General features: G+C 34.7%; 2 protein-coding genes across 5 annotated transcripts; one reads left to right on the plus strand and one right to left on the minus strand.

Annotated features, from left to right (window-relative positions):
• The first annotated feature begins 689 nt into the window (after positions 1-689).
• LOC136784745 (sarcoplasmic calcium-binding protein 1) lies at positions 690-7322 on the plus strand. The gene is made up of 5 exons (XM_066745633.1): positions 690-1209; positions 4124-4290; positions 5564-5693; positions 5921-6024; positions 6858-7322. Exons 1-5 carry the CDS (start codon positions 1158-1160, stop codon positions 6984-6986), a joined length of 582 nt encoding a protein of 193 aa, XP_066601730.1. The 5' UTR covers positions 690-1157; the 3' UTR covers positions 6987-7322.
• Positions 7323-8777: 1455 nt separating this feature from the next.
• On the minus strand, positions 8778-21317 carry Npc1a (Niemann-Pick type C-1a). 4 transcript variants are annotated; one of them, XM_066745630.1, is made up of 19 exons: positions 20959-21317; positions 18980-19334; positions 18611-18903; positions 18127-18319; positions 16285-16416; positions 14985-15104; positions 14630-14847; positions 14269-14570; positions 13994-14191; positions 13704-13905; positions 13313-13610; positions 13095-13222; positions 12776-13033; positions 12423-12699; positions 11739-12325; positions 11455-11643; positions 11263-11350; positions 10792-10883; positions 9827-9968 (listed from the first exon to the last, which is right to left on the minus strand). In XM_066745630.1, exons 1-19 carry the CDS (start codon positions 21064-21066, stop codon positions 9963-9965), a joined length of 4044 nt encoding a protein of 1347 aa, XP_066601727.1. In that variant the 5' UTR covers positions 21067-21317; the 3' UTR covers positions 9827-9962. The 4 variants fall into 4 exon arrangements, with proteins under 4 accessions (XP_066601725.1, XP_066601728.1, XP_066601727.1 ...); XM_066745629.1 differs by having other exon boundaries at positions 9831-9968; positions 10717-10883; XM_066745628.1 differs by lacking the exon at positions 10792-10883 and having other exon boundaries at positions 8778-9968.
• Between the last annotated feature and the right edge of the window lie 2173 nt (positions 21318-23490).

Genomic DNA, 23490 nt, shown 5'->3' on the forward strand with positions numbered 1-23490 from the left:
TGAATTTGTATTTTAGCGTTGATCGGATGAAGGGGTTGTGTTATATATGCATAGAATGGGGTAAGAGACGTTCAAGATGTACTTGAGTCAAGCAAGAAAGGAAGATGAACGATTTAATGCTGAAAAAAATGTATATAAGCAATAGAAATGTATAGAAATAGAATATAAATGTTTAATCGGTGAAAAGGATTGTTAGAGTATAGGGCATACATGCATGCGAGAAGAGGTGGTTAAACCGCCTATAGAGAGATATCAATTGTGGATCTTTCTAAAGGATTTCCTTGAATTCTAAGCTCTATATTTCCACATTAAAGAATTTTTCCGAAAAAAATTATACCTATCGCTTCAACGAGCCGAAGACGTCGATAGACAAAAGTAAGAGGCGAAAGATATACATACATATTATATATCAGCAGCTTATTAATGTATTTTATTTTTCTAATTTTTATCGCGAGTGAAGAAATGAGAATATCGTGCAACAATATATACATATATAGCGTAAGAAAGATGAGGAGCAGCCCTAAATTTAAAAAAGGGAAATAAGCCTGCACGCGGCTATCGAGATTGTTGTTTAATATATTTTTTCGATAAAGAATAAATGTCGAGCTCTATTAAGAGTGTGTGTGTGTGTGTGTGTGTGTGTGTGGTGTATATACCTATACTATAGAGTGGGGAAGAAAGATGCGGATGAAGAGTATTGAAGAATTAAGAGACTCCAGTCCACACTCCGCTAGCACACGCAGTGTCTCCGTCGACGTACGCGTGGCGCATCGGTCCGGCCGGGGGCGGAAAAGGGTCAGCTAAACTTGGATACGACAAAACGGATTTCAGTGCGCGACAGAGTCGTCTCTCCGTCCGACCGAATTCTCTCGGGCCAGTTTCGTATAGTAGATCCGCGGTGCACCGCACAACTGCACACGCGTCTTCTCGTCTCGACGACCCGCGACGCCAACGTCCAGCCATCAGCAGCCCAGCACCAGCAGCACGGCTGCATGCACCTCCTCTCGTCAAATAATTCCAGCTGAAACACTTTCATCTTCTTCCTTTAACAAGAAACAACATTTGCCCCCACCCTCCTCCATCCCTCCCTCCCTCCCTCCCACCCTATTCGCGCGTCTGACTCTTCATCTGTCATTCTCCTGTCCACTCTTTGAAATATGGCCTACAGCTGGGATAACCGAGTTAGTTTCATTGTCAAGTTCCTCTATGGTTAGTAAAACAGAAAATCACTTTTAACCTCGAAAGCACGTTCGAGGTATAGACACGCGCCCTCCATTAACTCGTCATTGATATCGTCAGTATTAGATTACCACTTCCATCCTTTTAGCTATATCATTCGTTCCCTTTAATTATCTTTATAATGGAAGAGCTTATCCTAAATTAAATATAGATACGGAGTGTCTTCACAATTCTTTCGATAAATTCAAATTAATACATGCACGATTGCAGTCGAATTAATTTTCTCTCATCTTTTTCTAATAGAGGCTTATCCAACATTAAAGTTTTAAACAACTTTATTATACAATATCAAAGTAACTCATAATTATCCAAAAATTGGATCAATCTTCTATTGTCTCTTTATAATAAAATTTTAATATCCTCCATTAATTGCTATATATATATATATATATAGGGTTAATGGAATTTTTAAGATAATACGATACTATAAGAAATGAACAAGAAACAAAACGGATTAGCAAAAATTATATAACACTTATTTCTTAGTTGTACAAATCAGCATAAATTAATTACGTTACAGTCATAGCGCGATATACTTGAGACATCTCACGGCGAGCTTTGCCAAATTTAACACTGCAATTAAGTAACTTCGCACCTTACTTGAGTAAAATCTGTTTATTTTAAAGTAAAACCAACTTAATTTTTATCTATAATATTTTTGCTAAAAATACTGCCTCTTTTAACATATAAATAAATTTATCGTTCTTTCCTCTTTTTTCTTCTCTCTTATTTTTCCACTTTCTTTCCCTTCGCTGTTTAACAAGAAATAATTATAATATATAGCAACGATATAACATTGGTTCAACTCAACCATCGAGCCATGGCTGTTATTGTTAAATGTATATACACGTCAATCTACGAAAAGCTACTATTAATATTACTATATAAAATTCTTCTATGAATTAAATTAAAATCGTGCGTGCATTCACAAAGAGACTCGTATGGACTAAAGAAAATTGTCCACCGTGTAACTATTCGCAATAATTTTACAAACTAATTTTTAAAGATGTATAGTTCACCAACCAAGTGTTAGATATTTCAGAAGCGTGTTTACTTTGTTTATCAAATATGCAGGGATAATTGAGGAGCTTCGAAGCAAAACCGAACAAAGGCATATTTTTATTCAGGCGTGTACCATTCACGTTTTTTTGCTTAATTTGTCAAAGAACATCATATAAGCTTTGAACCATTTTTAAAAAAATCGAAAAATTAATATTATTTATTTTATTTCGTTGAAATAACTATGTTCAGTTTATATAAGATGTTAAGAAATAAACCGCAGGTGATATATAGATATAGACATTTTCATAAATATGATTCTCTTTTTCTTTAGTTCCAAAGCTTTTTCAAGAATATTAATTACGATCCTTTGTTGACACAGAGAATGTATAATATAGGATTTTAGATGTGGCGACTGACGATTTTAGGTGTTTGGAATTAGCAATGAGACACACTATCCACAATCGATTGCAATGGCACACAAGAACGTTTATTATTTGCACTGAAAATATTTGCTAGGACCGTGATCGCGACAGCTTTTCCGGCAAATACGTATATGTGTGACGTCATAAAACGTGTGCCAAGGCGATGATACTGGGCATTATGCCAACCGGCCACGAATATTTCGCGGAAAATTAAACTAGCTCCATATAAAATCGATTTATCGAAAATACGCGTATTCCGCTTCCTGCAGGCTTTTCCCTTCGAACACATGCATCCGCATATAAATAATCCGCATCTACTCTCCCTCCATGATCATCCACGCGAATGGCTATAACTATTTTCTCACGTTACTTCACCTTCAATATTTCTATACATATATATATATGTATAACATTTCTTCTTCTTCCAAAATCTCGCAAAAAAGTAGTCTGACTGTTAAAAAGATAATTTATTGAAAATATATATACCTTCCTTCCTTTTCCCGAGTTTCCTCTTGAAATCCTACAAAAAATCTGCTTATCCTCTCAATGGACTTGCGCACGAATGATAACCCTGCATGCAGATTCTTGCAAGCCTTTCTATCATCATGAGACTGAGAGTCATTCACACGCACGCACAGCTAGGTCAGGGGTAGCATATTTTCTTTAATCTAATCAAACGGTTAGTTCATTAATGTGCAGGTACCTTTCATGTTTTACTTACAGTAAAATTCTAATATATGCGATCGTTATATATTGGTATACGCATTTAAACATGACTGTGTAATGGTTTTTTCAAAGGAATGCTTCAATCTTTTTATCCAAATTCTGTACTTTTCATTTACATGCAGTTTAAGTAAAAGTATGCAGCTCTGGAGGCAAGAAATATGCGCATTCGAAAAATTTTATTGCTCACTATGTACAGCCTTCTTTATTTTTCATTTTCTAGTTGCACATTAGAAAATTTCATCCTTCTCGATTTTCTTCCTGCAATTTTGCAGGATTCTTAGGATGGTTACGAATACTTTAATATCAATTGATACACGAAATATTAATACGATAAAAGTACCGAATGTATAAATAAAAGTTACGTGCGTTTTCTTACTCCCCAAGAGGCAAAACTTGGAAAATCAATGTAATTCAATGGGTTTTAAAATTTGCAATGTTTTCAAAGTGAAAATAAACATATACTTAGATATCTATATAGGTATGTACATTCGTTCAGTACGTGTCACCGAAGAAAAAAAAACTTTTTCAGGGGCGTTTAAAAACTATTCCAATGAGAGATTTGAAACTCGCATGAAAGAAAAAGAAAATATTGTTTTACTATATTCTATTTGAAATCTGACAGAAAGTATCTTTGCGAATGGCGAAAAATAATGACGGAAAGTTGTTATTTCTATGTGTATGCTGTGTGTGTGTGTGTGTGTGTGCATGGATATATTTAAGTGGATGTTATTTAGATATCGATAATAACGGGAAACTGGATCAACACGATTTTGAGTGCATGGCCTTGAAAATGACGCTGATCGAAGGAAAGGGGGAATTTAATTACAATCGATACCAAGAAAATCTTCACATCATGTTATCACTCTGGGAAGAAATAGCTCAATTAGCTGATTTTAACAAGGTAAATATTTTCTCTTCTGCATTAACAGAACATGTGTCGCCTCGAGAACAATTGCCTGGAATTATTCTGCTCTGCTATTTTTTTTTATCAGGGTTTTAGATTTCAAGATTACTTTTAGAAACAGAATGCGTACTCAATATATAATTTTTCTTTGTAATCCTATAACTCTTTTAACGAATCTCGTTATTTGTGCCAAAAGTTGATGGTGCGCGAGGCATAAAATTGGCAAAGTGTCTATATAGAGAGCGTACCACTGAAAGCGACTCGCGGAGCAAGGACTCTTAAACTCATTTACATTCGAAATTGTAACATATTATATCAATTTAAAATCTTTTTAAAGGCCACTCCTTTTGATCGCACTATCTATATACATGCAGAGACTGACAAGGAAATGAATAATAATGTCTATTATATTATCTCCGAGATATGAGTAAGCTGCTGCGTCCGTGGTCCTCTGTTAAACATATATTCAGTAGTACACCCTTTGTAATGTTGTCCTACCATCATTTGTAACAGCAGCTATGCGATCCTGCCGCAAAATAAGTAAATCTATAAGTTATTTAAAGTCAACAAAAAGTTTTCGACCAACTAAATCATTTTTAATCAGGGATTAAAAAGTGCCACCGCAGAATGTGCCAATAGACGCGCTCCTCTATATAAAATCTAAAGAATCATCATTTTCATTTATCCTAATTAATTCCTTAAAACTCTGCGCATTAACGATCTGATTTGGCAAAAATAAAGTCACAAGTACTCTTACGAAATTTGTAGAAAATGTTGGACGGTAATTTATATTATTGAGTATATTTTGCAAATTATTCATATCGCTTCTGAAATATTGAAATTAATCATTTTTATTTTATGATAAAAAAACAAGTGAGAAAGAGACGAAATATATATATATATATATATATATATATTGTATATAAAAAAAATATTTTGTTTCTAAATATTTCACAATAAACAGTCGTCTCTTTGAAACTAAAAGCATATATTTGACTGGTAGGATCTGTAGCCTAAAGCTTGTTCAAGAATTTGGAGAAAAAGCTGAATAACTTCGTAGTGGTTAAGGGCTGTGAAAGTTGGAGGGAGAGAGAAACATTAGGCGTGTCTCTATTTTCATATACATCTAATACTATTTTCACCGAGCAGCACAGCCCTGCATAATAGGTCCTATGTCCACCAAGTGTGTGACCCAAGGAAACAAGATCCACGATGATTTTTTGTATATAACACGATCATATTAACCCGAAGACTTTCCTCATCTTTTCAGGATGGCATCGTGACCATCGAAGAGTTCAAGAAGGCCGTGCAAAACAGCTGTGTCGGACGACCCTACCGGGATTTTCCTCAAGCTATGAAAATGTTCATCGACAGCCACTTCAAATTGGTCGACTTGAATGGTTTGTATTTACAGTTTGTCTCATTTGTCTGAGAAACTTTTAAGCTCTCTCTCTCTCTCTCTCTCTCTCTCTCTCTCTCTCTCTCTCTCTCCCGAGAAACCAACGTTGATGTTGAGAACTCGCGCAAGGTAAATGTTTGAGTTGGAGGAAATGCAAGAATTGGACGGACATATAATTATATACTTATTGTAACTATAAGAATAAAAAATTCAACCGTCGTTTTACAGATGACGGTGTAATAGCTGCCGAAGAATTTCGTTATAACTGCGTGACAAGGATTCCTGTTGACAACGTAGACACCCTCGACGAGGCTTATCAGAATCTACTAAACGTAAGGGAATGATAAAGACTGGTCTGGATAATTCATTGTCATGCAGTGGAGTGAGAGTGATTTACGCGAGTAAATAGAGTTAAACAAGGTCAATGGGCAAGGCAGATTAAAGGTGAAACGTATAAAATTGCAAGGAGGTAAAAGAGAGACGGACGCACAAGGGTGGTGGACTGGCGACGGCATACACCGGGCGTAGAGACATCAGCATTGAACCAATTGACAAATAAAACAAGGCAGATTGGCACTTGGCAGTCGAAAGAAGGATAATTTTACGAGTGTATGTAATCCGGGCTTGTGTTCTCGAGTGAGTCGAAAGAGAACAATAGTCTGTTTGGCAGCCAAGAGGGCTAGGAGGATTGTGCCAGCAGCGAGCGAGCAAGCACGATCCCAGCCAGTCTTGGCGGACGCCCGTATGTACATACTTCTTACTATCGAAATCCCTGTGTGTATCATTATATATATATATATATATACCTACATGTGTACATATGCTTTCCATCCGTAGAAACGCACGCACGCGCGCGCTCCACTGACAACCGCCCCGTATCTCTCGTTCATTCGATCCATATAACGATTGACCGGACCAAACAATTCTTCTTTCAATAGAGAGAGTGAGATATATCAAAAAGCTTCCCTCTCTCTTCTCCTTTAACAAATAATCTTTATACATCTTTGGGGACGCTGCTTTAAGAGATAGGACACAAGAGTTTACTCGTCGAAAATTTCTCTCCAGTTACACTACTTTTTTCATTGATACAAATGCAAAGCACAATGCTCTTGGTTAATTAATTGATTTAACAGAGAAATTAATGCTAAAATTTTATTATTTGCAGGATGATGATAGAAGACGAGGAGGATTGACCTTATCTCGTTACCAGGAGCTATACGCGCAATTCCTAGGCAATCCTGATGAGAATTGTCCAGCTGTTCATCTCTTCGGACCTTTACACGAGTTGTGTTAATAATTTATTTACTCGACCCAGAAAGAAAGAGCTACAGTTAATTTTATCACAATAAGAGTTTATACGAGCATGTACAAAAGACACACAGTTATATAACTTTTAGAGGGCCACTGCTGTCACGCGTAGATACGGCGTGGCTATAAGTATAACAAACTTGTTCTTCCTCCTATTAATTACGTACTTTACAAACATGTACAACTTTAGCCAAAAGAAAAAAAAAAAAAAAAAAAAGGTCAAGTTTGTATGGAAAAATGGGCGGTCCTCTAGAGATTAACGATAATCCAATTGCACTTTCTGCAAGAACATAATTCTAATAAACCACGCATTTTCTTCCAACTGTTTCATTATTATAAGAAAATCGAGCGTTGGAAATATTGAGATTGTGTATACGAAAAACTCTTGATTCTGGTCCTTTGCCAATTCGTCTTTATTTACTTGGGGTTTGTTCGTTCGATGTGACGCAACCAGCTATTTGTCACGATTGTTCCTGGTACAATACTTGGCAAGTGCGCGATTGCTCCTTCGACTAATGAGATAGTAAACAACGAACCGCTTGAAGATAGGTAGGAGACAAGTAGCAGCACCACCATTTCCCCCACGACAACATTTTATAAACAAAAAAGGATTTATTCTCTTTTTACGATATTACAATCTTCTTCTTCTGTCCCATCGCGTCAGGACAAGTGATGTCGCGTTACCTACATATACGTCTAAACAATCGCCTTTCATCATGCACCTTTGCAATTTTCTCTCACTTGCTAATGAAATTACTTTCGATATGAGGCCTGTCACACAGGGCCACTTACCACTTACGCTCTTAATGAAATTAACTTAAATACTTGGTCATTGATACACATTCATCGTCCTCGTACACAAGGTCGTGCTTTCCGTTATAGTGTGTAATTACTCTATGGTATTATACATAATAGATTAATTTTTCTTTGACCGCGCCGAGCTGGACACTAATTCCCGTATCTAACGAGAGCTTCGATAAGATTAACAAACACCGAACACGAATAACTGTTTTCATCATTTATGTATTTCCTAATCATTCATTCACATTGAACATTCGCGTAAAAATGTCATTTTAGAGCGTGTTACATTTGTTTCAACTTGGCGAGATTTAACCACTGTTTCCTTTTCACCTTCCTCGCGATACTCTCTAATTTCTCTTTGTTTCTGTAGTTTTTTTTTATATTTTTTTTGTATAAAAGTTATCCTCTCTGTATAAAAATCATCTATTTAAATGTTGTAAGAAAACATAATGTTCTATTGGCTGAAATGGAAATCAACGTCACGAAGCGCATCAAACGGTTACTCACGTAGAAAACTAATTGCTTGCCATATACCTATAAACATACATATAATACACGACGAAATTTTGCACTCGCGCGAGAAGAATACTGTACAGATTTGTTTCATGTTCTATCTTTCTTATAAATATTGAGCAGCAGCAACGTACCTCTCTTCATCACACTTATTTCCCAATCGATCGACGTATGCTACACCAAACAAATAGGCTACATTACCAACTATAATTCTAATAATTAATACAAATAACTCCTTTTTCCTTTTCTCAATACGAAACTACTACACCAAGGCCACGAATCAGACTAAACAATATTAATACAATTTACACGTAGAAGGAAAACTTCACTATAATTTTGCTTTTCTCATAATCAGGGTGAAATAAATTCTTAACCGATTGACCATAAAATGTTTAACTTTACAGTCCAATACGCTCAATCGCGTAATCTGGCGCGACAGTCTCTATTCGTCCATACATATGTATACATTTCATATACGTATATTTCTTTTTTCTTCTCTCCAATACAAATTCCTAATATTTCTTCTTCAAAAATTTGATTTAACACTTAGATACTGAATAGATGCGGCATAATCTGATAAAGATATCACTCTTATCTCGTTAAATCAATATATACAGATAAAATAAAAAAATATTCGGTTTATTTAAAGCTCGAGGAACAGTTATTCATTACATTATCTCCACGACGGACGGTTTAATAATTTAGCTTTTACAATTGTTCTTTTCATGAATTTAAGATAAACAAAAAACGACACACTTACGTAATATCATTAACTGTCATTTTATATACAGAACTTTACTCTAACATACGTACGCATCAACTGTGGATATCAATATCAGAAAATGTAATCCGCTTTAAAAATACGTGGAAAATGCACCTATATTTCGTAAAAAAAAATTATAAATCAAATTAAAAGTCGATATCTTCGATTGGCTTAAAAAATTGAATTGCAAACTCTTTACAGGCGATTTCGGATAAAATTTTTACGGACATCGATGTATGATTCATTGGTTTCCGGTAAAAGTATAATTATACGAAGCCAAATTAAAAACATAAGACTCGCACAAATAAATATAAAAATAACTAAGCTTAGTGCTATACACATTTACCCAACAAATTTATCAAGGGAGCATAATGATTGCCTAGTATGAACACAGCTCGGATCAATCTTAAAGCCAAACTAAATGATCGATCAGTCTATAGTCTACGGTCTTTGAAAGTTTTAGACATTGCGTTGGACTCTGTTGACCTTATTCGAGTAAATAAGAAAAGATAAAAATAAGGCCCGCGCGCATGAATAATCCGTTATTAGTGTCTAAGTACAAATAAAAATAATATTTCACTCTACGACGACCATCGTTTTACACTTTAAATGAAAAAGCTCAATTATTAGAAAATCCATCGTGATGCACTAATGTCATTGAGCTTTCTTCTTTATTTTCACATGCAAGGTGTTGGCATTGGCCTTAAAATTCTACAGGCTGATCGGTTGGCTCTATTGTATTCATACTGGCGTAGGAAGTGCTCGGGAGTTGGCTTTGATTGCTCTGGAGGAGAGGAGAGGTGGAGTTATTATTTCTGTTACTCCTAAATTCGTTTCTAAGTCCGTTGGCGCTTCGTCGGACTCTTCTGCGCCCCCGGCTCGACATCACGCCTAGAAACAAGTAAGAATTAGTTTACATGACAATTCGTTTAAAGTACGATTGCGCACTTGAATTTTACAAAATATACCAACGTATACAAAAGTAAAATGGATAAATAGATCAACGATTAAGAGACTATTTACAGATGTTAGTAGGAATACATCTATTTAAACCTTTTGGAGGGGAATATCTATAAGTTATTAGGCCAATTTTTTGTATAATTTTCAATCACGTAACTGCTGATAAACATTTTGGTGCTCCAACGATTATATACTTGAGCATCTAGTCGGTAGTTTTGAGAATGGCAATGAATTAGGCAGTAATGTATTTGACCTTCGTGCTACCAAGCTTATAGAATAGCAATTCCCTGGACAAAATTTATGCTAAACCTTTACCACACTAATGTCCCACCAACCAGACTCTTATGTATGTTTTGAGAAGTGACAATTGCATTTTATCTACTTGTAGATATACCCAAAGATGTATGCTGATGTATACTTAAGCAAAGATTTATGTAGTGAGGCGTATTAAAAAGTTCAGAAATGCACGTATGAAGAGAGATATAAGCTAATAGAATAAAGTAGGATTTGAATTACCAATTTAAGAAAGACACCGACGATCACCAAATTATAAAGTAGAAAATTACAAACTTGATACAATAGGTATTTCCTCGGTGCAAATATTACAAGCGACACAATTTTAGCACACGTGATCACACACTTGGACAAAAAAAAAATATCAATTTTGATCACTGCGTACCTATCTTTCACATTCGAGCACTCTGAACGTGGGTGTGGTTGTTGTGGGTGTGGAAGGAGAATTGAGTTTGCTTACACGATGGTTCAAAGAAGTTTCTTGTACACTGTCCAGATTTCCACGCATCGATTTCTTGTGATTGGCCAGCTTCTCCCTGTTCATGGGTGAGCCTAAAATCACCAGTAGCCGAGGCACCCGTGTTATTTATTATATTTTTTTGAAATCAATCGTAAACTTACCACTTGTAAGTGAAGGGAACATAATCATTTTTATATATTAAAAAAAAGAAATATATCTATATAGGCACAAATTAAGTACATGAAAAAAAAAAATGTTAAGACACGAATGAGGAAAGATGCGAAAAATACTATTAATTGCGAATACTCTTACGGTAAAATATCATGAACGTGATACTACAAGCTTTAGATAAAATGCAATTATACTGTATCGACATTAAATTAGAAAATAAAACGGTGCGCATTATATTTTTTTCAGCAATTATGGAAAAATAACGATAAGTAAAGAGAGGAACAGAAACATTGTTCTTACCTATATAACTAAGCAGCACAGGTAGGAATATCAAACCATGTGCGGCTCCGAATAATACGATGCCGAGATACATTCTGAAGTAAAATACCTGAAAATAATATTACCATTACGAAATTGACAAATTAACCGCTTTTATTTCTATGCATTGTATATAATTAAATGTGTTAAATTTAAGCTCGTAAAAGAGCTTACTTTGAAAATTTGACTTTTTGCGAATCCTAGTACAATAATTCCACCAAATTTAGTAAGCGTAATGCCACTGAAAACGGAGCTTCCCATATTCGTTAAAGCATCTGCAACCCTTTCTACTCGTGTTGTTTTTACAGATACGGAGAAGGAGTGTACCAAATGACTGCAAAATTCGACGGCTATTCCCACAGCCTGTAAAATAAGAGACGAGAGACAAACCTTGATTAAACAAACTCATTGCACGCAACTTGTACACTTGCGTGAATAAACTAATAGTCATTCCCTACCATAACCAAATTCACTAGTGATACAGCATTGAGAGTGATGTGCCACCAATACATTAGCCCACCGATGTTCACCACTATCATAGTAATCGTGATAACTACAACAGCCGACGAAAATATGTCGAGTCCCATCAATAAGAATGTCACGACGAATATAGCTAATAAGGATATGCCAAGGCTCTTTAGCGTATCGGGCCACATAGTTAAGTACTGCTCGTAGAATACATAAAATACACTGTATGGGAAAACTTCAACTTCGACCTTATACCCAGAACTCTTAAGATTGCTGTTAATCGTGGTAGTTATGTTAGCTGAAACCTCTCTCGCTGCTCTCATTGATTCATAATAATCAGCGGAACTCTTTAAGATAGTGTGATAAGCCATGAAGTAAGATGCACCGACATTTGATAATCTAGTTTCTGGATCAGTTATATAATTTACACCACTACCATAAGCAGCGTGGCCTGCTTTGGCGCATGTCTCATCAGGGTTATCTTCAAGGAAAAATGAAACGTACTTCTCGAAATCATTTGAAATTGGACGGTTGTACTGATTTGTATGGATAGAGCAAACTTGACATTTACTCTTATCTGAAATAAATTAAAAAAAAAAAAAAAAAATACATTCATTAACCATTTGTTAGTTTCGAAAAAAAGGCTAAATCCTTGGAAATAAAGCATTGCTTACATGTATGGGGACAGAATGAATCATTATTGGCAAAATATTTGCAGCAGTCGGGTGATGCAGACCAATCAAAATAATCGTCTAGCCATGACGAGGCAGGTTTCGCAATGTACGTTCTAGATGATTGTTTTGATGCGATAAATATTTGTGTGGAGACCGAATCATCATTACAGTATTGTCCACCACATATTAAGTTTTGATGTTTCGTATCTGAATAATTGAGACCATCCTTAACAACAAAGTAGACTGGTGGTCCTATCGATAGGTAATCGTTTAAGAACTGAAAATAAAAAGAGATTATATAATTAATGTGCTATGAATTTTACTTTGTATTTGAAATTCAAACAAAAACTTACCCTAAAGTATTTAAAGACAAAACTATCTTCAGGTACGGAGAGCTCTTGATCTAGACCAACTTCGATATGCGGTACAACTGCTATGCTGGTGCAAAGCCAACCAAAGAAGATAACCATTACAAAAGCGCGCACCCACTTTTGCAATAGCAGAGGAACATAGGCAACTTTGAAGATCTTATACAAAATACCGTCCACCACGTCCTCTCCTTGATCCTTCTTCGGACCATGTAAAAAGCAGCAAACGTCTAATCGGTTATTCTGTAAATAAGACGTAGGTTAATGCTAAGCTTACACACTGCATTTTAATCGATAAACTTACTGCTTGCCGGATTGTATCCAAAGCCAATAAACTGACGAAACACGTAATCTGCAGTAGAAAATCTACCAACAATGCCATTCCAGCATAAAGTGCGAATGCTTTCACGGCCGGCATATCAGATAATCCACCTAAAATAAGTTTGAACTCTACTGTTATTCCATGGAATTTTCTTAAATATCCACAACCAGATATTCAGGCACACTTGTGCTTATGCTTACCGAGGAAGAAACAGCAGCTTTCTGATACGCTGGTCAGCAACATGCTAGGTCCAACCTGGCCTAATATTCGTCCTATGTGTTCAGGTATCGATTCGTTTGGTCTGCGACCTTCCCTCTGATGGGTTTGCACTAAGATAAATATATTATCTACTCCGACTGCTAGTACCAAGAATGGTATTACTTCAATGATGATCAGTGTTGCAGGAATACCAATGAATCCAAATATACCGACTGAACAAATGACAGATGCTAAAACTATCAGAACCCCTCCGAGACCAAGGGTAATTTTAGAGTCAATCTAAAAAGTAAGAGTTTTATAACACTTCATCTTGGAGATTCTTTCTCTTTTGAGAAAAAGTAAGCGAATAAAATTTGCAAACATTCCACTTACCAATAATCGGCTGCACGTTCTAATCTGTCCAAGTGAGATTGCAATATAAGCAAACATAATGATGTATGATACGAGAATAGTTAAAACATCAGATTCAGATTCACGATTAAGTTCATCTTCTATAGATCGCTCTGACGTGAAAGCAACATCCATAAATTCTGGTTTTTCGTTAGCTGTCCAGTTTTTCATGAAATTGACGTAGCTGTAAAAGTATGCACAGTTTGTGAATTAATGCCTCTATCTATTGTTAGTTTCCCTTTAATAAATATATTCGTGAGTAACCGACTAACCTTTCTTCCCATTCCATTGCTGGTAGCAACTTGGTTTTATTATAATAATTGTTCACCAATATTGTAAGAATAATAGCAGTCGCTTTTTCGTACGAAGCTTCATTCAATGTCTGTCCTGGGGACAAAAATCCTCCAACTGCAATTGCCGGATCTACCGGTCCGCCATACGTGGCAAGGCATGATGGGTTGTAAGCATTTCTAATTAAGCAATTTAAAAAATGTGTTATAATATGCATCAAAAATAATTTCAAGTCAGGTAGCTGAATGTAGCTTACTGAGAGCACGCTTTGAAGTGATCCATATAATTAACGGTATAATTTTCTTCTTCGCTCGATTCTTCAAACACTTCAAGACTGTCTTGATAATATCCCCATATGCTTTGAATAGCACATTTGTCCGTAGTCATTTTTCCCATAAATGGACCGGTTAGTGGTGCAAAACAAATATCAGCTAATGTGTAGTTACTTTTTGTAACAATGCCTTTAATTCCTTCTTGCAACTGAAGGACGGCTTTCAGGAATGTATCATTAAATATAGGACCAAATGTTATTGAACCGTCAGAAGTTTTATGAACAATCTAAAAATATAGTTTCAATAAAAGTGTCTAAATCATACCAACATAATATAACATCTTACCGGTGATAAGCCAACAGAAGTTATGATAATTTGTTCAGTTCTGTAAAATGGCTCAAAATGCTCGTCGAAGTACTGACGCTCGATACGTGATCGTGAAGTTGGAGAAGCCCATAATTCCACGGGATCAGTAGTTACAATCATATATTTTATGCCGTGCCCCAGAGCAACAATCAACAAGAATCCAAGGAACAGTATCAGCCATGGCCGTGAAGCGCAAGCTAAAAATGAGATACAACCGGCGTAAATATAAAAACTCTCATATTTGTACGACGCATGAATTATATAAAAAAGATAATGCCATACACTTATTTTTATACCACTTTTAAATACAGATCATTAATTTTATTAGTTTTACCTGTGCCCCACCGACAGAAAAATTCTTGCAACAGTTTATCGGTGTTAGCCCCTAATCTTTCGATAAACGTTGATTGGTCTTCTTCGAAATCATTAGGCAGATCATCAGCGGATATAACACCTGTAAATTAAAATAATTATAGAAAAGTTGTGTGTGTGCAATCTTTTCTTATTTCTTTTCTTCCATCCAAGCGCTAGCATTTGTCATGAACGAGCTTTTTGTTTAGAACACGCACTGTAAACAACTATAAAAAGCATTTCATAAATTATGCACTGCCAATCTATTTTTTCTATCAAGAACACAATTTAAACAGCTCTAATAGCAAGCTAACTTCTTTGGCCGCTGAAAAAAAAATTACGATTGCTATTCACCAAGCATTTCGTGATTATACAAACTAAATAAATAGTAAATAACACACAAAATAACTAAGCCAATTTCAAAAAGCATAATACATTTATTTAAAAAACGATACGAGTATGTCTAAGACTGTTTTTATTTAACAAAAAAAAAAAAAAAAAAAAAAACTTTCAAAAAATTTATAAAACCTAATTATATAAATTTCATAATATTGAACAATTTGAAGCTATATGCCTTAATTTCTTATCTCATGCAGAAACTATTATGAATGTTTTAGCTAATTATATAATGTTACATCAAGCATACAATTTTAAAGCAATGCACTTTTATTCCTACTGATCACACATGGCTCATGCACAGTGATGTGCTTGTGCAATTCTTGAAAGGAATAAAAATCAAATTAATAAATGTTATATATTAAATGATAGAATAATAGTAATTTATATTTCTTATTCCTGTTCTCACTGTAATGTGTAAATAATGATATAAATAAATTATAATCATGGTCTATATTATCTAAAGCAACGTTAAATAATTCAATTTTCTCAATTGTGTGTAAAAGTTTAATATAAAAATTTTCCATGGATCTCTCTTATTTGGCCCTTTCAGAATGTTTCAATATTGCCTGATTTAATAACTAGGCGCAAGAATTGACTGTGATAGCAGTCAAAATGATGAATCAAATTGATGACTCAGAAAAGTTTTAATCATTCTTTTCATTTGGAGTGTTAGAATATTTATGAGCTGGGATAAGGAATTGTATTAAAGTAATTTTTAGCAAGCCGTACAATACAGAGCATCAACCAAAATACAAAAACAATAAAACCCCTCTAGCACAATAAGATAGAGCCACGAAGAGCAACAAAAACACAACGAGTAAGATAAAGAAGACAGATAAAATAAGGAGCACAAAGAGAAAGGCTTAGATTTGAGGGAAACCTACTGGAACGTTTAGACTGAAGTGGGCTGTCTTCCTGGTCTGCGGCGAGAGCGATACGTGCACCGTCTCCTGGGTGGTGTAGCCCAGTGGCTAGACGTCTACCCACCTGCCTTCCTACTTCCTCCCCTCTTGCCACTATACACACGCACACCATACTATTTCAAACCCATTGTTTTCTTTTTTCTTTCATTTAATTCTTATTTATATAAAAATGAATAATTTATTTCAAGAACTGGCATTACTACTATTGTACTTTTCCCAGAAAAGCAGTTAGTAATATAAATAAGTATATGTTATAGGAATAATACCATTTTTACATTGCAAATTGCTTAAAGTATGATAAAAAAAAAAACATATGTTATACGATTAAGACATGTATAGTGTGATTCATTATTGATAATAGTTACTTGTTGATATTACAATTCTTAAAAGAATTTGTGAAGTATTAAAATTATAGACATTAAACCACAACCAATTAATAAGACGATGAAGTTTAATTGAAAGAGTAAAAACATATCCTTTTACCAAAGAGATGCCTGGCTTATAAATAAATAAGATATACAAGGTAAATCATTTTAATCTTGAATAAAGAATAATTTGTTTAATGTTAATTGTAGGAAAGAATGTTTTAAATTAAAATTGTTTGATCTTGAAGGAGAGATGAGATAATTTCAATTGTTTGACTTTGACAGTCAATTGAACATTACGCGAGTAAGACCTTCAGTATCATAAAAATAGTGTAAAAGCATCTTTTGCATATTTTTTATAGGTTATTTTATAGGCTTTCTAAAATTGTTTATCATAAAGCATGTGTCAGACAATTTCAAGAATGTTTAACTTTTCCATAAAGTTATCTACGTATATAGGGTCCATCATTGAAATTGAGATTGATTTCAGTTAATATTTGAATTACATTCGTTTAGATTTTCATGGCACCTACTGTATAATAAAAATTGATCGGTTCATTTTAAATGTATGATGGAAAATAAATATTTCTATTTAGGAAACGAGAGCTTAACTTCAATTCGCTTTGAATGTAGGGACCAAAGCTAATGGCAATGTTACAAAACTACATTTAATTATAAAACTTAATAACAGAGTTTAAATTACTTTGAAAATTAATTGACAAAAGCATGCTTTATTGCATTAGTATATGGAAAACTTTTAAAAAATGCAACCAGAATATGCAGGACTCATTTTGCAGAAGATTATAAACCTCCTTAAAGCAAATTTCAAAAGAATATTCGATAAAAGAAACCACTTTACATTCCCCTTGAGATCAAAGTTTATTTTGATTTCAAATTTGAACTTTATTTTATACACAATGGTAAATAAAATAGTTTTTAAGAATTAATATTAAAATGATTTAAGGACTTTGCACAATGACAAATACAAAGAGCAAAATATTAAACATAAGAACATATCATTGATTGATTATAATTTCTTCTACAAATTAAACCAACAATATTCTTATGATTAAAATTCTGTTCCTCATATTTTATATTCTGCAGAATTCTCTACCGTGTATACGAGTTCCTTCTTTTTCAAATGCAAATAGACTATTTAAAGGTCAATCGTCAACTTTTTTTCTTTAATTAGTCACTAATGTATGTGAAAAAATAAAGTAATATAATATAAAAAATAGTGCAAATTATTGTTCATAAATGTCGGTATAGCATGAACTTAAGGAAAAGACACTCTGCTCTTGAGATTTGCATAATGTGCTTAGTGATCTTTTGCAACTTCCACACTTCTTTAAAAGATTTCAATACATTTCAAAATATCTGGGCAACTCTTTAAATTCTAACTAAAATATGAAATAGACATATATAAATTTAATCTTACCAATTTGTTTCCTATTACCAAAGCACACCAGAAGTAGCAAGAAGAGACTGGTTCCACAAACAAAAATAATTATCATAATTACTTTATAGCCATCACAGTTAAAAACAGTAAATGGCTCTGGCAGAGGTGGTAAAGGTTTTGGAACTGGACAACTTTCTTCACAATCAACACAGCTACAAGCTGGACTGTTTTTCTGCAAGAAAAAAGTGGGTGTAAAGTGAAAGAATTAATTTTTTTAATATAAACTGTGCCAACAAACTAAACTTTAAGGCATTATGTTATATTAGCACAAATAATTATCACATGACTGTTTATTGGAGAGAAAAGAAAGCTTCAAACTGTGAATGATCTATTGTTATGGTTAAATGGTAATTAGGTTTCAGGTCACTAAAGCAGTATGAATTATTGCTAAATAAATGTAATGTATTAATAGAAACTTTTAATAATAAAAAAATAGAAAATAGTGATTCTCGTATATACTTACATTAAGTGGTACATTACAGGGAGTGATTACAGGATCCAAAGGCTGGAATTGCCCTACAGATATGTCAGTATTTTTATAATTAATTTGAAAAGGAACAAAGACATTGCCACCTGCATCACCCATATAATGGAACCATTTTAATGCACTGCATCTACTAGCTCCCCATTCTCCGCACATAAGATCTAATGCTAATCTACCAGTGCTTGGAATAGAAACTTTGCTGCACGAATTAAATGTTCCATTTAAATATTTGTTTGTAATATAAACATCAATTTCATTGATATATTTAACACCTAAAAGAACGAAATGTTTTTAATTTTAGTTGATATACAAAGGAACATAACTAAATAAAAACATGTAGTACATTACCTTTATCAGTTGTTGCTATCTTTGTAACATTGATGAAAGTGCTTTGATCCTGACTACACGTAAAATCACAAAAATGCTTAACAAGATTATCTAAGCAGCTTGGGCATCTCTTTAAAAAATTTGATGCAAGTTTTATATTTTTCTCTAACGTCTTAAGTTGATCTGTACCACAACAAGTTTGGATTCCATTTCCATCATCCATCATCAAATGAGGACAAACACTAGAAAGTAGTTTTTGCCCTTCCAAGTCCAATGCTTTAGCTGTCCCATTATAAGGACAGTTTTTTATACGTCCAAACGTATCTGTAAAACACTCGCCGTACCAAACACAGTGACCATCTTCAGCACTGTATACCTGTTTAAAAATAATAGAACATACTTGTTACTAAAATTATATCAATGAAAATGAGTAAAATGTTTACTTTCTCTCAAAGAGTCTTTCGTACTATTGCAGATCTTATTTCATACATTCTCAATGGTCAGAAGCTTAGAGATGCTATTCAATGAATCATCAGACTCGTGAAAGCTTATATTTGTTACAAGCAATATATTCATATTTTACAATTTAAAATAAGCAATCATTTATATTCTAACTTTATTAAGAGAGAGAGAGAGAGAGAGAGAGAGTTCAACATTTAATATGAGAAAGGTCAATGGCATTGATCTTAACCTATTAACTGTGTCAATAAGCTGAATTAATGAATCAATTAATTTTTATATCGAAGCTTCAGCTATAATGCGGGCTAATGTAATATGATTTCCAAGGTTTATCATCATAAATGTAATTTTCGTTAGAAATTGGAGATAACTAAATTTTAAAATGTAAGAGAAAATGTAATGTTTAATCGAAATCTTTCAATTAACATCATGACAATTATAATTAGTTTAATTGTAATGTATTAATTGTAATTCTACCAATAATTAAAACCAAATAAAATGCTAATAGGGAGACGGGAGGCCCTCTCCTCTTTGACCATCGTATCATCGTGCGTAAGAAGAATATATTAAAGCTAGTATCACCTTGCTTATGACTCAGATACAAAGAATGAAAGGCATAATACACAGATAAGACTTTCATCGTAATTACTAAACATTCATATAACACTCGTTGTTACGTACAATCATTTCATTATAAGCATCGATCCGATCGTTGGCCGCATTAAAAAACCATTGTTAATCGGAACGGCCCTTATCAGATTTATCATTTAAACATTTTATAAATCATACTTATTAATGTTATTTATATTATGCGCAATGAGTGGAGGTGTAACGAAAGATAAAATTAAGATGATGAGTCAATATGTACGTGTCACGATCACGCTTTCGCGCATTCGTTTGAAAGAGTTTCTTTTTCATTATAAACTTCCCCGAAACTATGACAGAAGAACATAAACAAAAGTAGAGAAATCATTGGACATCAAAGAGTACTGCTCGCAATGCTAAAAAAGAAATTGCATGAATCTTTTGGCAGATAACGCGTCAACAATGGATGCATGTTTATAATACCTGGAAAACTATTCTGGCCTGCCGAATATATTAAAAGCGTCATCGATTCACTTGGATGACCTCGCTCTAATTCGACAAAACCTGTTTTCAAAAGTGTTGGACGCATCTCATGCTACTTGCATACATATATATATACATATGGAGGGTTGGAGAGGTGGTATTATTAAATTGATTAAACTGGCATGTTAAAATGCCTCCCAAACGTTTCGTGGTGACGTCACGAGTATACAGAAACGCTCGAAAGTTAGTAGGAAAGGTATACGTATACCTGTATAATACACTCTATTCTACGTAGTTAAGAGCTTTGGGCGTAAATGTGTATTTGGAATGTAGCGTACGGCTTCGTACGTGTGAACGTATAATGACATTCCTTCTTTGTATAGAAAATATTGTAGGAACGAGGAGGCCAAGTGTTGTTTTCTCAATTGAGTGAAGAAACACTCGGTTGCGTGGTTTGGGGATTCATTACTTACCAAGTTTGCAAGCACGGTCAAGGTAAACAGCCTGAGAAAAACGCCACATCGTGACATCTGTAAGTTTCTTAAAGTCCGAACATGACCAGAAGGAGCAGTCCGATACATAGCGAGTAGGTTTCGCCCCGAAAATGCGCAGCTTAAGATAGGCTGCTGCGGCCCGATACGTAAAAACCCACGCCGAAAAGAACTAAAAGCAAACTAACTAAATAACTACTCGAAATAACTTTGATGCGTGTGTCTGTCACTGCTCTGGCTACTCGCTGTCCGTCGCCCGTCACTCTCTCTCTCTCTACTACACTATTCAATACTATTCGTTCGTTGGTTGCTATTCGTCACTCTACCCTGCTCGTTCACACCGCTGACACCGCTCTCACTTCTCGACCCTCTCTCCCTCTCTCTCTCTCTCTAGTCTTTCTTTTCCTTTTCTTACTTCTTTCTCTTGTTTCGCGTTTGGTCTTGATTGCGCCTGCGCGCTACTCATCGAAACATCGTACGATCAACACTCGCTCGGTCAATTCCGGCTTATCTTCGGCGGCTTCAGCGACTTCGGCAACTCTCGGTCTTGTTCGGAGTGTTCGGTTGCTCGGACTATTGTTGTTCGGCGCCAGCCAGAGTTGGGAAAGATATCTGTGTGTGTGCAGACCATGCAGCTTATTGGTACTGTAATAGCGTGTAGTTCGATTCGCTGTAAACATAGTAGTAGTGTCTGTTTCTATGGCGCGCGCGAACGACGAATACCGACTTACCGAATACGACCAACTCGAATAACTATAATTCTTCAGCTCTCTTTACAACTCACAATCAGATACCTTAATCAACTCTAACCTCGCCGACACAAAGGCCAATATACCGACAGTTTCATATGCTAACAATTTTCTTTATTCCTCTGACTCATTTTCCTATACTGTTACTATACACGAAATTGCATCATTGTCTTTCGATAATTTTCATATGTCATTTTCAAAGGGTATCAAATTAACGTTTAATCCTTATTATATAATTCGAAAAATTCATAGCTCATATCACTGCGAATCTCTTGAGGTTTGTGCAAGCTAATACATGTCCTCTTAATTCACGTATATGACACAGCATTCGTTAAGTACCTTACAGAGTAATTTAAAAAAGGCTATTGTACAACATGCATAAAGAAAAGTGAAATATTTTAAAAGCAGTGTTGAGAGCTACTATATTATGATAGCTGAAAAATGAGCCAAGTATAGTTCTTTTTTAAATAAAAAACATTGCGTGTATCGGTATAATTCCTTCTTTTTTTTTTCTATGAAAGATGCAGTAGTAAGGAAAAGGAAACGATATTTTAGTTGCACGAAACTTTATATTTATTAAACAATAAATAATTAAAATTTCATATACCAACGGAAAAAAAGACAAACAAACAAAATGTGTTATTGGCCTACACTTTCAGCGTTTCGAGCAGGCTGAACCGAAAAATTCAAGAAAATTCTTGATTAAATATAGTATGATTATCGTTGGAATGAAAATTATAATTGCATATTATGATTGAACAGTATATAGTAGCATTTTGTGCTAAAGTCTGGGGAAAAGGATGAATTTCTTTTCATCATGGTACTTGGGCTGAAAATACGTTAAAGATTGTAGTTCCAGCGGGAGACGATAAAATTTGGAGAAATTAATAATCTTGTGGAATATTTCGTTTCAGGCTATCTGCAGCGTTAAAAATATCTACGTCAGAAACTACTTTTTTTATTCATGTTGTTAATTCGATTTATATATATAAATATATACTTCGATAACAGAAAAAATTGTTTTGCATTCTTCGAGAGTGCATCTCTGATGGAAGAAAGAAGATTGTAGATATATACCAGTGCATGCAATACTTTTTATATAGATATAGATTATCTATTGTACTCATCCGTGCTATTGTAATTTAAATATTGTACAATTAGCTAATTTAATATGCGCGATGCCGCAATAGCGGCTTAAAGATAGTATATAGATTTAAAGAAGTTAGAGGGGAAAAATAAGAAGGATGTGCCTGAAATTGGGCCCCATTAGAAGACGGCGCTAACAATAGTATAGTTGTGGCAATTGATTATATAAGATAATTGCCGATGCAACGAATAATCGAGCCGCACGCAATGTTAGAGTGCATAGATCAGTGTGATAAAGAGCGATAGAAAAAAGTGGAGCAGCGGCGGCAGAGTAAAAGGGCGCATAATCCATTCGAGGCGTCACCACTTGCCCGCCACCGTCATCGGTATATAGTCGTCGTCGCCATCGATCGGGTCTTTCGTATCACCTAGCTGGCATCATCCTCCACCCTCTCATCGATTGACTCTCCAACTCAATATTTTTATTGTGCAACTCGATATTCATCGATTTCGAAGACACGAGCGTCTATATAGCGTCATACATATCGAACCTTCGATATCGATCGAACATTCTACTCACGATTTTGCCAGCTTGAAATGCGCATTTTTTGTACCAGCTGGCCCTTTAACTAAGGCCAATCTTATATTTATTCTACAGCTATCTCGATGAGAATTCATG

The sequence above is a fragment of the Prorops nasuta genome, unplaced genomic scaffold (genome assembly GCF_024137725.1).
Source record: "Prorops nasuta isolate Cenicafe-Biocafe unplaced genomic scaffold, Cenicafe_Pnas_1.2 PNAS00067, whole genome shotgun sequence".
NCBI lineage: Eukaryota > Metazoa > Arthropoda > Insecta > Hymenoptera > Bethylidae > Prorops > Prorops nasuta.